We start from the raw sequence: 17596 nt of genomic DNA, 5'->3' as shown, positions 1-17596 counted from the left end.
GGTTCTATTGGCATCACATGTAATGGTACACTGACTGTTGTTTCGCTGACTCCAAAAAGCCTTGCAATGGCACCAACAAGCAAACCCGCATGTAGAAGTTCTTCCACGGCGTCCACAGGCAGCATAGAAGCAGGGCAACCAGCTATCCCTGGTGTGTGATTAACGTTAGCGACCGAGTTAAGAAGATAGGCCGCTTCCTCCACATTCTGAAAAACTACATTGTCGACATCTGTGTCCATGTGTGCCGCTAACTGAAACACACGTTCTGCCAGAGCGTCTAAACGAAAAATGATAAAGTCAATACTTATAACGTTAGCATTGTTTTCAAAAACAGTTGCTAAAGGCCTCAGCTCACTGACAAATACACTGTAGGTAGCCATCTTTTTTGTGTGTGTGACCGGTGGCATGTAAATTCCACCGTGCAGTGAAATGCTGACCAACCAATGGGCAGAAGTTGGCCCCTTAAGAGCCGCCCCTCCTCATTTGCATTAATGAGGCAGAAATACATGAAGAAATGTAAAAGTGACAGGCAGAAATAAATACCAGGGGTGAAAATAAATAGGGTAGAAATGCAAAGTAAGAATAAAACAGACCAAAAAATGAAACACACACAGAAATAAATACATTAAAAAAATAGGTAATTACTAAATAAAGTTGAAGATTATAACGGACAATAAATAAATAAGGTCATTATTACAAAGGTAAATATATAAAGAAGCTAATTAAAAGAGATATATACATTTATGTCTCACTGTTTAATTTAACTTCTACCTACATTTATTTGTTCATTGTATTTTTTGGGGCAATTAATTGTATGCCTATTTATTTATTGAGCATTTATTTATTTCTGTATTTATTCTTAAATATGGTAGACCTGGTCCTCCATACGCATACACCATCCTGTTGCGGTAAATGCTCACACATATTGTGCACTGAGTAATGCAGCGGTTTCAGGAAATTACTGAGCCTTCCTAAAAATAGTCTGACCATATTCTTTTTCTATTTCAGTACAAATAAATTGGCTTTAGACTAAGTGCGATAGACAAGGTAAGAAGGTCTGAGAGCATTTAGCGATGAACAAACACATCTGTCCCTTTAATGACGCTTTTAAAGCCATAAGAAAAATATAAAATAGCACCATAATTATTTTATTTTACTATTTAAATATGTCTTATTGTATCTTGTGTTTGTTTTCTTAATGCCTGTTATGTAATTAGATATTGATAAGCTTGTGTGACTTTGGATAAGAAGAACAAAAAAACAGTACATGTCCCCAAAAACTTCCTCTATTGAGGTATTTAATAACATTTTTGGCATTAAAACCAAACATACTTTGGTATAATTCAAACCTTTTTGGCATCCGATGTAACGGCAGTCATTTTTGGCAAATGTAAGAAGGAAAGCCGCAATTGTGAACGATACACTAAGCGTGATGATTCATACAGGGATGATATAAAGTCACAATGTGACATGCATGACAGGAAACACACCTCCATGTGAGGTCTGTCTTGTGCCACTTGAGGCCTGACAAGGCATATCTTTTCCTCCTCCTCTTCCTCCTCAGCATGTCCTCATTACCAACAATATCAGGCAGAGAGCATCGTGGCGTGGACATGAGTTTGAGGGTTTCACTGTCTGAAAAAAGAAGTTGATGACATAAACTGTATGCTGAAACTAAAGAGCAGATTAGAGAAAGTTGACCTCATTTAGCCCATAAAATCTCATATTGTCCCAATAGTTTAATGTTGAGAGGTTGTTACCGAGCACCCCAGTTTCGTGGACTCCGCCAAATCTCTGCATGACACGAATGGCTTTCTCAATCCCGTCTTTAGTCTGCAGTTGACTTGTGCGCGGGTCAGGAGGAGGAAGGTAGCCATACCTGCTCAACCAATCCTGCACATAAAAACAAGGAAACCAGAGTGAATTTGGTCATCTGTTGTTTCTCAGAAATGACAACACAGCACAGGATGAGGGCCAATAAACAATGAACCATAAGCTTCACCAATAACACACTTCTAACCAAAGTGAACGAACAGTATTGCTGACATCCATCTCCAACACAAGTTCAATTCAACTACAGCATTTGGCATAATGCGGAGGCACTTGCAATAACAATAAAGATAATAGAACTATGACTAGAAATAATAGTTGTGGCATTTGAGAAGAGTTGACTTTAGGATTACAGGCCAATGCAGACGCCACGCAAAGTCTATTTGTTATTATAGATCAGACCCAGTATGTTTCTCACAATGCAGTGTGTCAGCTTTTTTAACTCATTAATATTACATCATCCTGTACTTGTTGAGTGAGTTGCTTGATGGCATAAAGACAGTATAAGATTGATAATTTGTTATATTTATTGTTATATATATAGAACAACTGAATAGAGTGGACTGGATGGGAAATAAGAGGATAAATCTGGTGTGGTATGTATCTGTTAAGCATGTATCTATGTATCTATGTCAAAACAAAGACTGTTTTTAAAAGTGATTTGGAACCCTATGCTTCTTCTTGTATTACATCCACCCTTCCATTGTAGTTGCAGTTGATAGGAAGAGGTGTTGGCTCACTCTCAACGGTTGTCTTTCAGTAGTTTCACTACTGTTTCACAATCAGAGACGAGTCTTTGTAAGACTGATAGTAAAAAAGGTCCCAAACATATTCACACGTGAATGGTAGAACACATGCAAGCAAGTATGCAAAGTGCCTTCCCCCCCAAATAAACTGCTGATGGTTTAAAATCATCCTCACTGTGTGAATACATATTTATTATCAAACGGACATGGGTAGGATTTAAATTGCTTGTTTGGCAAAAATCACAGTTAGATATCCTCACCTAACTTTGACACACGTAAGAATTACACTCAACATAAACAAGTCCAGACTGCAGAAGAAAAAATAAGATATCTCTAATAGAAAATTTGACAATTATGATGCCAAGTAAATAGGCACTCAATCACACAACAGGCTTACATAATTACAACAATTTAGAGTTTTAATAGCGTACAATTACATGTTTCTCTCTCTCTCTCTCTCTCTCTCCCTCTTTATCTGTCTCTTTTAAACTACTCACCACAGCTGTACTGTAATGGTCTGGCACTGCTGATGTGCTTCCCGGAAAGGTCAAAAGCAACCACAGCAGAAGACCCAACTCCATTCCAGTCACTGCAAAAAAACGCTCCATTATTTTCAGAACACTTGTTATTTGGAGAAAACAGAGACATTCCTCTTTTCTGATTGCATCCGTTTCCTCCAAACCATCCCGAAAGCCAAGAGCACTGAAACAAAGCTCACCGTTGTTTCTCCTCTACAGCTTCAGTCTCTCTTGGGACTAGGCTGGGCTGATCGATCAGACGACTCTCTCTTGTTCTGTCCTCCTTCCTCCCTCCCTCTCTCCCTCACAGTAGAGGGAGTCGCTGATTGTAGTTTTCTTCATTTCTGATTATATTTGTCATCTTCTTCTTTATCTATACATTTTATTTAGTTTGAATTATTTAAACCTGATTCTGGTTCCACTTTCTACCCTTTGTAAAGGGTTAGTTCTGCAGCCGCTTTCCAGAAGATGACAAACATTTTAAGTATTTGTGCAAAGATTTTGATCATTTTTATTTTTAGAAAGTTCACCAGAAATGACAGATAAAAGAGAGAAAAGGACAAATGAAAACATAATGTTCTAGTTTCTGTTGAATTTAGGTCATGTTTGAGACAAGACATAAACGGGGATCTTTTTTTTTTTCTTGCTTCAGGTTTTCATTCGAGATCAACACAATTCTCTCCAGGTGAAATGTGGTAGTCCACAGCCTCACTGGAAGGAACTTCTGCTTTTACAGAATTAAAGGACACGTGACGTTTTTTCTGTTACCAGCCCAGTGTGTTGTTGAGGAGCAGTCACTGGATGGATCATGAATTAAAGAGCTAAAAGACAAAGTCATGCTAAATTGAGATGGATCAATAATCAGTTGGACAAGGCCTAATTAACCTGTTTAGCTGCCCAGAGGCCTCAGGATTTTCGTATGTCCAATTGGGGTCTGATTTCAGAAAAAGCATCATGTGTGTCACATTCTGCCTCTCTATCCCTTGCTCCCTCCAACCACATTCCCACTTTCCCAGACCCGTTCATGGCTCTTCCTGTCCACCAGATGCCCTCAGATTGTCTCCCTGCTCCTGTCACCTGACTTCCTCATCCATCCACCTCCTCACCTGTTTCCAATTTCCCTCGTCAGCCCTGCAGTATGTAACCGGCCCATATCCAGTCACTCCCTTTCAGGTATTTAGCGTTTTCATGTGTTTCTTCCTTTTGCTTTCTAGCTTTTGTTATCTGAAACTTGAGCTCTGACTAAATTTGTTACGTGCCTTTTTGGATCTTTTGGTCTGTGGATTTACTGGATTGGTCTGTGGATTTACTGGATTACTACTTTTTTGGATTTGTTTGCCTTTGTGGACTTTGTTCCTGGTTTTGACCCTTACCTGATTTTTGTGCCTGCCTGTAAGCCCTGTCTGATTTGTCTCTGCATTTCCTGAGTCTTGTAGCCCATTGTTGTCTGATAAAGGTGAAAATTCCTAAACAAATAAGCAAGCATGAATTGAATTACAGTGAACCTAAGGCTTTTGGGTTGTGGAATCAATTTTGCTCAGTTGGTCATCCAGCCTTGCGGCCAGGCATTAATGTTCCTTAATGTTAGGGTTTTGCAGAAATATTAGTAGGTTTTATATTTGAACTTTAGATTTTACAAACCCCTTGTATTGGGTTCCCATAGCTCTTGAACAGCCTCCCCCAGATTATCTCAGTCAGCTCTGACAAAAACTGCCACCACAATATCCTGTCTTCCGCTTTCGAGTCTAGAGAATTTTGCAGACCTGCTTTTGGATTCTAGCACTACAGTTGCATCCTTTTTGGCCTGTTGTTGCCTCCATGTTTGAGTCAGATGTCTCTTATGCAGTTTGATGGCCTCACTCTGGGTATCTTTCTCTGACTTTGAGAAAATGAAATGTTGTTTTTGTTTTGCTTTGCTTACACAATAGCTACAGACACATGGCACGTCCTAAGGAAAGCTCATTGTAGGAATGGTTCTTGTGACTGTACTTCTGCACCAAGGCTGACAGCACCATGTCATGGGACCTTTAAGTTTGTTGTTGTGAATGGCTCTAATCAGTTCATATGTTTTCATAGTATTTTACAGTGGCTTAGGTCTGACAATACTAAAATACAGTATTACAATTTCAGACCACTATCTTTTCAAACAACTCCAATAGACCTCATTAGCTTATACTGTTCCAAACAAACATGGCCTCCCTGGCCAAAAAAAACAGATGAAAATATGTTATCCAATTGGTGCTTTATGTAGATTGAACAATAAAAATGATAATTAGAAATTGAAAGTAAAAGGACAGTTTAATTTTCAATGACATAATCATCGTAGGACTTTTAATGCTTTTAACATGCAGAAAGTGATTTGTTTGACTTACTGTGAATTGTAAACATTACAATGAATGTGATTTATATTTCTGGTTACTTTACTTTTGGTAGTTTCTATTAAAGGACACTAATGCATGCACAACAACTTCCCAACTTAGTATCAATAAGTTGGTCTTCCATCTCAAATCAATTTGATTAGATATATTTATTTTAATTTTGGCACTTCTAGACTTCCATATTAATCATCGAGGCAAGGCAGATTCATTTGTATCATGTTGAAAAAACTGTGTAGCCTATACAACAATAGTCTGTTTCTTAAAAGTTAAGTTTGTAATGTTATCGTTTTTTACTATTTTTGCCTGATTCAACACAAGTACTTAAAATAAATTTGGGGGAAACGGATGACACTATAAAATGGAGTGCATCTGCATTTCATTTCAGAGTCTCATGTTGCATGTTCTGTTTCTCTGCAAAGCATCACTATTATTAGGCTCGTTCGAGATGAACTGCGCCTCGCCTGTAAAGTGGACGAGAGCAGGCGGCAGCAGCGGGGGCGGGGACAGAAAGCTGCGGGAAAGTCGGACAGTTTCCATCCGAGTCCAGCCGCCTTTAGGCTGGGCAGGAAGTGACAAAAACACTGTGGTGCGATCCCGATTTAATAAAATATAATCAGACCTAGCCTACATATCAGCTTGTACACTGTCTCCAGTTGTTTTGATTATGAAAGAGTAGCTGGCAAAGTGCTCCACATGCGATCTGTTGCTGATTTTAATAAACAACACACTGTAGATGATCCGTGATCTGACCAGATTTAGTTTCTCTGACTTCTAAACGTCACTATCAGCCACACAACACGTGTTCTGTACAGAATAAGTCTTTAAGTCAGACAAATAGCAATTAAAATCCCCTCGATTCAAAAACTATAAAAAGTTTATATAAATCGTCATCATGGTTTAAACCAATCAGGTGTTAAATCAGCTGAGAAGCCGGCGTTTCCCAGCATGCTCTGGGTCCGCCTGGGTCCGCCTGGGTCCGCCTGGCTCTTGCAGTTGGTGAAAAGCAACTGCGCCGCCTGCGTCTCAGAACTGCGGCCGCCTTGCTCTCGTGAGATTTCCGTTGCCCACGTGTGCATGACGTCAGAGCAAGTCGGACAGAAATCTAACCGGCATGCAACGGGCGCCGATCGCCGGTGATCGATTCTGCGCAGATCCGGCTCATCTCGAACGAGCCTATTCTCTCCATCTTCCTCCCCCTCTTTTCTTTTCCCTCATCTTTAATTTCTGTCTATCCTCTTGGGCCACATTGAGTAATGCCATTAGCAGAAAATGCTGCCCTCCTAATGGTTGGCCAGTTTCCACAATGGCCACTTCATAGTGGACCCCCAATCTATGCTGGTTTTCTTTTGAAGACGTGGATATTGTTTGTGTTAGATAACGTCTACACTCATCCTAAAAGAGTACCATTTTAAGGCTGGGGTACATCATATTGATAAACATCACTTTTTAATTTTTTTTTTAAATCCTTAACAAATAAAACATTTTAAAACTGCCTTGCATTAACTATTGTTGGCCACATGGGGGCAGCAGATACAAATCAAAAATGTGCAACAATTTAGAGTTGTTTCTGTCAACGCTTTTTCACTCCCAACTTGTCACATAGGAGGTTAGGTTTAATACAACTTGGTACTACTTTAAAGGAGAATTCCGGTCGATTCCAACACGTGCTGGTTGTAAATTTGGAGTGCTGTCAATACACAGAAAAACTCAAACAATTGGTGCTACCTACATGTCTTCTTGCTAGCATTAGCACCCAACAGGCCTAAACAGGGCAAGTTTTAAATGTGTGTTTAGCCTCTTCACATGTTCAAAACGTCACTTAAGGTCCCTAACCATGTGCAGTGGTTCCTTCTGAGGAAACAGTGAATCTGACCGCAGTAGATGTGACAGAGATACATGAAAGTTCTGCTAATTTAGCTTTGTTTAGTTACAATGTTGAGACTGTAATTAGAGCGCTTAGGGACCATCTACAACACAGAAAAGAGGTAAAACATATGTAGGCTATGAATTTAATAGGGCAGTGTCTCCAAACGTACCTCAATTATAACTACAACTCCTGCTAGTTGTGCTACAGCACTTTAAAAAAATATGTTGATAGATATGCATCTTTACAGTGTTTGTAGACGATCCATAAGCACTTCTTGCAATCAGCAGGCATTTCATGCATTTTTTCACATCTACAGCAGTTAGATTCACTGTGTTCATTAAGAAGGAATCACACATTGTAAAACAATTGAAACTCGCCCCGTTAAGCCTGTTGGGTTCTAATTCTAACAGGAGGATTACTCGGTGGACATGGCACCGATTGTTTTTATTTTTCTCTCTACTGACAGATCTCAAATTTACAGATATACGTGTTGGAATGGACTGAAATTCTCCTTTTAAAAAAAAGATTGTACTTTGGATTTAAATAACTACATTTGTTAGGCTATAGTAACATTAGTTAAGTACCTATACCTCAGTTACATATGTAACTTAAAATAAGTCAACGTTGACTTTTGGTTTCACATGAGACACAAAGTGCAGACTCCTGGGTGAAAGTCCTGTACATCCATCCAATCACCATGATAATTTTTTTTAAGAAGTTTAACAATTTAATTGAAACCAAATATCTTTCACCTTGTACTAAATTTAGCCAGAAGTATTATTTTTATTTTTATAATGGTGATGAGAACGCATTCGTCAAAGCTAACATAATCTCTGTATGCGTTTGAGCAATACTGTCATGTTAAAATCAACCTATAGAAAAAGAAAACCACACATCAGAAATAAAGACCTTTTGATCCATTACAGTTTTAATTTCATTAAAGGGATCCAAGGCCTTCACAAAAGGGTTGACTCTTGGTAGCTATAAGGTACTAACACAACACTCAACAGAAACAACACAGAGGACTTGTGTGAACGAGTGTAAAGACAAATAAGAGTTGAAAGACATTTCAAATGCGATTAAACTGAGATGCATCAACAAAATCAATAGTCACAAGAAAGTGAGCAGAGGTTAAAACCCTGCAAAGTACAGTAACGCGTTTGTACAATACTCAATTTATTTCTGCAAGTAGCTGATTGTCTAATGGCTGTTTTTGGTCATGCACAGTTGATCATGTCATTATTGAATTGACACTATTGCAATAATTTCACAGTTTTTCCTTTTTTCTCATCTACTTCTAGCTTTGATTGTCAGTATCGTAAGTGTTTGCATTTGATGGTTTGAAGGCAGCCTCTTTTTTGTTTTCTGTGTAATGATGCATGGTTGTCACTGACTGATGGATGTGGATCATTAGTGATATACAAAAACATCCCTGCCAATCAAAGTACATATTACTGCTAAAGCTGTTATGGAATTGCTCCTGTTTTTAGATCGATCAGATAAAAAGTCTACATATATATATATATATAAACAAAGAGGAATGGAATTGACTTATTGTAGTTTTTGGCAAAAGTCAACTGTGATACCTGTAATGTTCAGACAATATCTGATAACAATATTGACATGGTGTGTCTGTAATGATATTGTTTGTGCTTTCAGGATGATTTGAGTCCACAACGTGCTACATTCTTCCCTCCAATAACATCTGATAATATTCCAGTTATCTTCATCATACGCAGATGTCTGTACAAAAATATGCAGAATCAGTCTTAGTGTAATGTTGCTGGCAGGGTACACAGGATTTACATTTTTATGGTAAGTTTTTAAGTTTTAGTAAACGTGATTGCCATAAGCTTGTCTAAAATCTTCAGAGTAGCCTCACACAGTTTATGCTCAGGGAACAAGCTTGCTATCACAATATCATTGAGCTGCTCAAGTAACAAGAAACTGTGGTTACACTTTACAATATAGACATGTGCTGGCATTTACTTAGTACCATTGAATCACTTGTTTGAATGTCGGTGTGGTAGAAGTATAATCCTAACCCTGCATTTTGTTCCGCATGTATGAGCAAAACTAATCTTTTTCTTTTTTGTTAAGTTGGAGGCAGTTATGTTTAGTTGGGCTGAGAGCTGGTAATAACATCAGGTCAACTTTCTTAACTGAAACTCAGAAGCAGTTTCCAGCCACCTCCTGAGGATAAAATGTATAACACAATAATCTAAAATCTTTTCGGAGCTTTGGAACGCAGACAGGTTTTAACTTTTCTGTCCAGTGCTTTGTGTAATAAACAACACATTTTCTTTGTTTTATGGATCATGAAACTCTTTAAGTAAAAGCCGAAATGTTCAACGCAATGAAATATGGTAAAACCTTTTGAAGGGTCCAATTCTAAATCTCAACTATCGTGGGAAATGGAGCTCTGCCACTAAACCCTATCCTAATCCAGACTCTATTTTAATCCTAAACACACCTCAAACTGATCCTATTTGTAATCTCGACCTCAGTCCTATGATTCACACTATTCAAACAAAAAAGTGCAACCTGATAATACTAAGCAAATACCAGTATTACCAGAGTACAGTCAAGTGCAACCAAAGCTACTCTTGGCTGAATTTGTAAACATTTAATGCATTTTGGGCTCTGCAACTGATCGAGGCCCCCCACTACAGCTTAGTCCTGTGCTTCCTTAAAACCCGTGTTTTCCCCATATTATTTTCTTAACACTTTTTTGTTACATGCCCTTTTTTCGTTCTTCTGTTTTGCTGCCTGGCAGCGATTGTCTGTTGTTCACTGTAACCTGGCCCAGTACTGACCCAGGTTATGACTCATGCCCTGCTGCTCAGTTCCTGGGACCTGGACTGGCACTGAAACGCCGGGCGATATGAGCCCTGGATTGAAGCGAGAGAGAAGAAAAACAGAGCCGGTCAGTCTGTGGAGTTTCAGATTCAGATTCAGAATCTCAACCCATATTTAGCTCAGAAAAACCCACCGGTGTTGGAGTTGGCTGAAGAAGGAGTCTGCAGGTGAGGGGAGGAGTACGCTGATGAGTCAAAGCTGCGCGGGGCAGAGGGGGAGGGAGGTAACATGCAGGAGTAGGAGGAGGTCGACTGGGGAGGAATTGACTGAGAGTAGACAAAAAAAAGTAAGAAAGAAAGATTTGGGTTAGAATTATATTGAAACAACAGTCTATATCAGCTAAGAAAACCTTGAAGTTGTATATTCCCGTTGCTGTTACTACCCCATGGACTGTAAAGGCAGTGTTGTGACGGCAAGATTTCAGTTTGACCACACGCAGGCGCTACAGTAGTGTTGTATGGTGGGAGTAAAGTGGAGCAGCAGCAGCCCAAATCCTTATGCAAAATGGTTTCACTTATTTTCTGATCTTCATCTTTCGCTGTATTTTCTTCATCCATTGATATGTGTGATTGTATATTATTGTGTGTGGACCCCTGGAAGACTACCAACCTAAAATGTATTCAAATAGAGAATAAAGGATTTCTAAACAAAGTTTCTGGTACCTGTGCATGACATTTAAGAGAAGAATAGAGTCAAACGTGTCTTAAGTAGTCAAGCGGAGACTGTGTTATCCCGCAGTGGAAAAGTTCTTCAAGTCAGGGTCAAGAGAGAGGAATTCAATCCCACACCAAATCAGAAAATGAAATACATACATAACTCTTTTACAAAGCAGCTGAAACAATGTCAGCATTAACTGCAAGCTATTATGCATGTATTCTGTTAGTTTACAATATATGTAAATATGTATTTGAATGGCTTCCTCTAAGTGCCGTCTACTACTACTAATACTATCGCTCTTGTTTTGTTGAGCTCGTGTGCTCTGTTGTTTTATCTTGTAACCTTTCCCGTTTTGTTCTTCCTTTTGTTGCTAATCTTTTTGTCTACTGTACTGTGTTTGGTTTTGTGCTTAGTTCTGCTCTGCTCTTGTTTTTCTTTCTTGTTTAACATCAGTGGACTACAGATGAAAAACCGCCTTTTGGCTAATTCTGTCATTTTTAACCCATTCATTTTATAAATTCTCACTGTCCCTTTTTAAAATAAACACAATTTATTGGATGTAATAAAGTCAAAATTTGTATTGGCTTGATGATAATTGAAATGTAATCGATAAGTGCTGTGTGTTTGTCGCCCACTAAAAATATCAATGAGTCCAGTGTAGCAAGCTTCTATAGACGGATCTTAATTTTTGTATGAAAATCTAGTTTTAAAATGTATTTTATGTACTAATGACTCCCAGAGAATGGATTGGCATGCAAAAAAATCTTTTCATCCCACTGATCGTTTGTGTTCATCTCAAGGAGAAGCGTTAACACTAAAACTCTACTTAAACTGTAAATACAAATAAAGGACAATGTTGTAAGTAGTCTATACTGTAATGAGCTGTTTTATTTCCATTACCAACAGGAAGCCTCCAATTAGTAATCTTCTGGAATAATGGGTGAGGCTATTTTTGCAATGCAAAAATCACAATCAAACTTAATCAGAATCGTGATTTTGTTTACGTATCACCACATTTCTGCCTCTTTAAGAAAGTCAATATCATATTTAAACTCACTGCATAATTCACATATTTTTAGATTTGCCACGAAGCAGCAGTCGTAGCAGTAGACTTTATTTATTTGAATATTTGTTTTCATGATCATATGTTTTATACTCTTTGCGTAAAGGTGGTGATGAACGAGCTCGGTTCTGTGATGGTGACCTGCTTTGGTAAAGTTTGGAAGGTGCTGATGAATGATGAATGATGAATGATGAAATGTCCAACCTGAACTCCAGATGAGAAAACTGACAGGGAGCTGTAGCTGGGCAGGGACGACTCAGCCTGACTCAACATGGACCCTGGAGAGAGACACACAAAGCAAGACGGTAAGCGCACGCACACACACACACACACACACACACACACACACACACACACAAAAACACACACACATGTGTGATGCACTCTAATGGAGAAACTCTAATGGTTTGCCAGCCTGCAAATGTCACTCCGAGTTTTGTGTTTTATAAACTAGTATTATATTTCTGTTAGCAAACTGAAATCATTGAGAGCGAATGTAAAAGTGTCACTGATGTCTGAATGAGCTAATGAGTATTTGGTGTTTACCTGAACTGCTGCCGTGCTGCTGGTGATAGATTGATGTGTTAAAGGAAGTGGTCAGAGGGGCTTGGCTCTGTGAACAGGAAGTCACGCCCCCTGATCTCCTTTGATTGCGCAGCTTCTCCTCCCTCCTCCACTTGGCTCTACGATTTGAGAACCACACCTGTCAATCAGAAGAGTTCTGTCAGTTCTCTTTATCGTTGACAATCCACATGTTACAGGTTGAGCATCCGAGGTCTTACCTGTATCCTGGCCTCTGGTAAATCAATCTTGTTTGCCAATCTCTCCCTCGCAAAGACATCTGGGTAATGTGTCCTTTCAAACTCTGTGGAAGATACATTAACTAATTTCAGACACACAGGGTGAATCTTAATCGAGGATGACAGGATGACTGTGGAGAAGCTCGCCTGATAACCCTTGCTGCGTGGTGTTAACACATTTTTAATTAATATTTTTATGTGAAAAGAATGTTTTATTCACCTATTAATTATTGGAATATTTTGACATATATTAATCTGCATATCAAGTAATTACTGCTTAAGATCAGCTTCACTAATTCTCTTGTCATGGAGTACAGAAATTCAAGAAGCTGAGATGTATCCTTACAACCAGATTTGAAATATTTATCTGTTGCACTTTTTATAAATTATGGAACATTATGGAACACACAGAAAGTTCAAATGAAGCTGCCGAAGCACTTTATTTAAAGTAGGCTAACTAAAATAAACTGAAGAAAAATCCTTACAGGGTTTCATTATGTCATCATCCATTGTCTCAATTCTGAGAATCTATATGCGGCATTGTGTCTCACTTGTCACCATTTTATTAAAATAATCAGTGTTACTATACTAATTTACAGTAAATAAGATAAGGTAATAAGCCCTGACTCAGCTGTTGTTTAAACGAGTACGTACCGATGAGAATTTCTGTTTCAGTATTTAATACAGTATTTATACAACATTAGTTGTCATCGTGGCAGTTAAGTTAGAGCTGACAAACTGCTGACATTTTCCTTGTTGACAAGTCTAAACAAGAACACGCCTCACCCTCTAACTGACAGTCTGAGTCATACTAATGAACTCTGAAGTTTCAGGTCTGGTAATGGAGACGTGCTTATAGATGTAACTGTCAGCACTTATGATGCTTTACATTAGTAGAGCATGACAATAGAATGATTACAAAGAAACTAGTTGAGACAGAGTTGGTTACATCTGAAAAGGCCACAGTTTTTGTTTTCATATCGCTGAACATAATAGAATTAACATGTTGTGAATCACCAAAAACGTAGGTTTCCACTGCTGACACATGGTTGATGAATCCATATTTCAAAAAGATTACAACGATGGCTCTTTAAATTACGTCTGTCTAACAAATTGCTCTAATTGGCTTGGTCGTAATTGGCGTCTGTGTCAACACATGATTGTTATTGGGCCTTGGCCGTGCACTGAGGTAAGTGTACCTCATTAATGTCATTTGCAAAGAGTGACCACAGTGATACATTTCCACTTGGCTGCACAGTGGACATTGCGTCCTTATTTAGCTCAAGGGCCCGCTGCAGCCATATCCAGTCAAGGGTGGCTTTCTGATCCCTCAAAGCAAATATCAGGCTACAAGGGCCGGATCTGCATAATACAATTACAGTAATTATGCATCATAACTCTGCTTTACACACATGCTGCTGAAATCTTTTACGGAGCAGATTGGGAATACTTGTGGAGTTAAGATTATGGATCATTTGCATAACAAAGTGATCATAGGTGGAACTGTTTGCTCACATGCAGGGATAGGTAAAAATCCTCTCCTGCCAAAAGTATTTCCTTATCATATCTCTTATTTATGTCCCCTGCCATTAACTAAAAAGCAGTAAACAATGTGTAACATCTTTAATCCAATAACAAAGGTGTTGGCAGGGGGAAAAAAGCAACATGACAAGCTGAGTCATGACACATTCTGGTCTGACTAGTGCCCATGGAGGGCAGCGATTGGCTGAAAAGCAGGGAGAGAGCTGTGCGTGCTTGCATGGCCTGACCTTTCTCCAGAGCCTCGATCTGCTCCTGTGTGAAGCTGGTCCTGTTCCTCTGCAGCTTCCTCTTGAGCTGTAGCCTCAGCTGAGACTCCTCGCCCTCGTCCCTCTCCACAGGGACTCCTCCCCCTCTGCCCGTTCCCCCTCCCCCTCCCTCCCCACCCATGCTGCCCTCCGTGTCCAGCAGACAGCCGTCCGACACTGGCAGGAAGAGGAAGGTGACAAAAGAGATGTGGGAGTGTCAAGAAAATGTTATACATTGGAGCATCACATTTTAGAATAATATAGAATAGAACTAACAGGAAGTTGGTGAGACAGCGACTCTTGATGTGGTCTACATTTAGTAACATTGAACTAATGATCTGTGAGCATTGACATATGTTATAATTCTCCCCTCACCTGTGCTGTGTTGCATCTGAACGCTGGTGGGGTCATGGTACCAGTTGTTAGGCCCACTCCAGTTTGAGCCACTCTGCAGGTTCAGCATTGTTAACTTCTCATACATACTACAAGTGTCCAAACCACCATGAAGAGAAATAAAGGAGTCCTGTCCTGTGTGTGTCTGCCCCTAATCACTGTCACCTTTGGCTCCTCTCTTCCTCTTTCGATCCTCCAATCCTTCCTCCTGAAGGGGATGGGGGGGTGGGGGGGGGGGGACGAAGATGAGGAGAAGACGAAGGAGGGGGTCATATTGCATGAGTTCACACATGGTCGGCATTGTGGCGAATTAGCCTCATGATGACAGAGAGAAATGGAGTTAGTTACATGGCCGCTGTCGTAACGTGTGTGTGTTATACATTGGTACGCTAGTATACCAAGGGGAGCAGAGGTACATTAGAACCCACTCTAAGAAGCCATGACATTTATTATGCTAGTTGCTTTTAGCTCTGTCTTTGCTGATAAGCATGAGCTTGCACGTATGCATGAAAAGACACTGCATGTACATGTAGCCACACACTCACGCACGCACGCATGCACTAACGCACGCACACACGCACACACTCTCAGCGGCTTTAAGAACAAGATCTCCCCTAAACATTTGAACCAAGCCCATGGATAACTTTCGGGTTAAGACATTAAGTGCTTAAGTATGTCCATCAGCTTCAAGTATCATTATCTTCCTAAATAAAAAATGTCTGAGATGAATAAAAGCTTTTTTCTGCTCCTCTTATCCTACATTCCCCCTTTATTTTAGAAATGTCCTTTTTGGAGAGTCAAAAAGGAATGCAAAGTCAATACCGAGCCAAATCTCACAAACTACTGCAGCACGATGTCAGAGGTCAAACTTCATTCATTTGGGTGAAGCAGCCTCGGAGCAACAATTTCTTAATCTGCTTTTTCTATCACAATCCCGAAATTAAGCTATGATAGCGAAGTAAACTTGTCGTCCATCCCCAAGCCATACAAAAGAAGAGATCTCATCACAGAACAATACACATAAAAGCAACAATATGAAGAGACCTGATATTTTGCAAACTTACCAAATTTGCAGGTGAATTGATGCGCTTGGTCCTGTGTGTTACTTTCCTCCTCCGTGGACCTTTATTCCCCTGTTCATTCTACGTCTCTTGTTCTCCAGCTTTGTTGACACTAACTGTGTGTGTGAGTGTAAAGGAGAGAGTAGGAGAGAGATCGAGAGAGATGGAGAGAGTTAGACAGGGTGAGAGAGAGTGAAAGAGGAAGGGGGGGGCTCTGGAGAGAAATGCGTCTGCGGGCACTCTTGTCCTCCAAGCGAGAGAGAGAGAGAGAGAGAGAGAGAGAGAGAGAGAGCCACCGAGGGGTGACAAAGTGAGTCAACATCAGTGTCAAGTTTGAACTTAATGCCAGCGAGAGGAGGAGGGGAGGCCGAGAGAGTGGAGCATAAAGCACAGATAATGGAGAGAAAGTGGATACATAGATGATGGAATTCAATTTTAACCATAAATTGCACATTAATACAAAGTATAATCGGCAGTCAAGTGCGTTACTTTTTTACACAAACACAACTGATGTTATTAGATTAAACTCAATGTTCACACTAGGACTGTCATTGTTCCTTGTTTAGATACTTTAAATAGATGTTTTAAAAACTTTGATAAAGCTTTGACATGTCCACATGCATCTACTGTTGTATTATATTATAATGTTTTGTATTGCTATGTATTGCAATGTATTGTATTGCTATTGTAAAATACTGGATTTAGCAACTGCACACAGAAGCAGATATAGGCAGATTTAGGCAAGAATAAAGGATAAACAGTAATAATTACCCTCATTGGGAAACTGATATTGAAATGATATTAAGTTTAGATTTTCTACGCTGTTTAAGCCACTGATTTAATAAAAAAGCTTAAAACGTTAAACAGATTTCTCTTTTAAACAAAAGATGAATTTCTCGGTTACACTAATAAGCATAATAAAACATTCTTTATTGATTTTTCTTTTTCAGCTTGAGCCACCAAACGTATTGAAACAATGTACTGATTATTTGACTGACTAAAGTTGCAGCTCAGCTTCTGTTCTTATTCAGCTATTTGATATAATGCTCATATGGACAGAGGTACCTAGTCCTAGAACCAGTGTGGTAGGCCTACAGTGCTGTGAAGGTGCTGGGAAGGTAAAGTTACTAGTTTATTTCTTAACAGATTTTCCCTAAGCACCTAGGTGTTGTTCCCTGACCACAGAGGTGTTGTTCTCCTGCTGTAAAACACTGGGCTTAAAGCTACGGGACAATAAACAAAGGCATTGTCTGGCCCCAGAGCGGGTTAAAGGAGCACTGCACAGAAACTCTTGGCAATAGACACACAAGGTCTGATGTGAGGCGTAAGTAATGACGCAGGTATGACGGTATGTATGGTACAGTCAAAGAGCAAGAGCAGAGTAGAACTGGGGGTTTAAATATATCTTTGCAATGGCGGGGAGAGAAGAATGGAGAAATGGAAGATGGAAGCAGGGAGGCAGAGGAGAGAGATAGAGAGAGTGAGGAGGAAGTATGTGACTTTGGGGTGGGTGTTGGGGCTTGGGGATGCGGAGGGTGCCAGCTTGTTTTATTTCCGGTTGACAAGACTTTGCGCTCCCTTTCTCTCTGTCGCTCCCTCTCTCTTTCATACTATGCTATTCTTTCTACGCCGCCCCC

General features: G+C 39.7%; 2 protein-coding genes across 4 annotated transcripts in view; both read right to left on the bottom strand.

The window, feature by feature from the left end:
- mmp25b (matrix metallopeptidase 25b) overlaps positions 1–3403 on the bottom strand; it is a 44950-nt gene extending 41547 nt beyond the window's left edge. For both annotated transcript variants that reach the window (XR_004655122.1, XM_034861149.1), the window contains exons 1-4: positions 3295–3403; positions 3074–3165; positions 1761–1893; positions 1491–1635 (exon numbers count right to left, since the gene is read on the bottom strand). Coding sequence is in view for 1 of the 2 variants with exons in the window: in XM_034861149.1 (XP_034717040.1) it covers positions 1491–1635; positions 1761–1893; positions 3074–3157 (362 nt within the window). In the remaining variant the exon portion in view is untranslated. The remainder of the gene's footprint in view (positions 1–1490; positions 1636–1760; positions 1894–3073; positions 3166–3294) is intronic.
- Positions 3404–8245: 4842 nt separating this feature from the next.
- pax10 (paired box 10) overlaps positions 8246–17596 on the bottom strand; it is an 11092-nt gene continuing 1741 nt past the window's right edge. Inside the window, exons 2-9 of one of the 2 annotated variants that reach the window (XM_034861216.1) lie at positions 15963–16075; positions 14881–15106; positions 14488–14682; positions 12701–12783; positions 12465–12621; positions 12123–12196; positions 10332–10464; positions 8246–10230 (exon numbers count right to left, since the gene is read on the bottom strand). In XM_034861216.1, coding sequence (XP_034717107.1) covers positions 10130–10230; positions 10332–10464; positions 12123–12196; positions 12465–12621; positions 12701–12783; positions 14488–14682; positions 14881–14986 — 849 coding nt within the window. In that variant the 5' untranslated portion in view covers positions 14987–15106; positions 15963–16075 and the 3' untranslated portion in view covers positions 8246–10129. Of the gene's footprint in view, positions 10231–10331; positions 10465–12122; positions 12197–12464; positions 12622–12700; positions 12784–14487; positions 14683–14880; positions 15107–15962; positions 16223–17596 lie in introns of those variants that run through there. The other variant, XM_034861215.1, reaches the window with a different exon arrangement.

This window comes from Etheostoma cragini, chromosome 21, assembly GCF_013103735.1.
Source record: "Etheostoma cragini isolate CJK2018 chromosome 21, CSU_Ecrag_1.0, whole genome shotgun sequence".
Taxonomy (NCBI): domain Eukaryota; kingdom Metazoa; phylum Chordata; class Actinopteri; order Perciformes; family Percidae; genus Etheostoma; species Etheostoma cragini.
The sequence above is the reverse complement of the archived record's forward strand: the minus strand, read 5'-3'. Positions and strand labels throughout refer to the sequence as shown.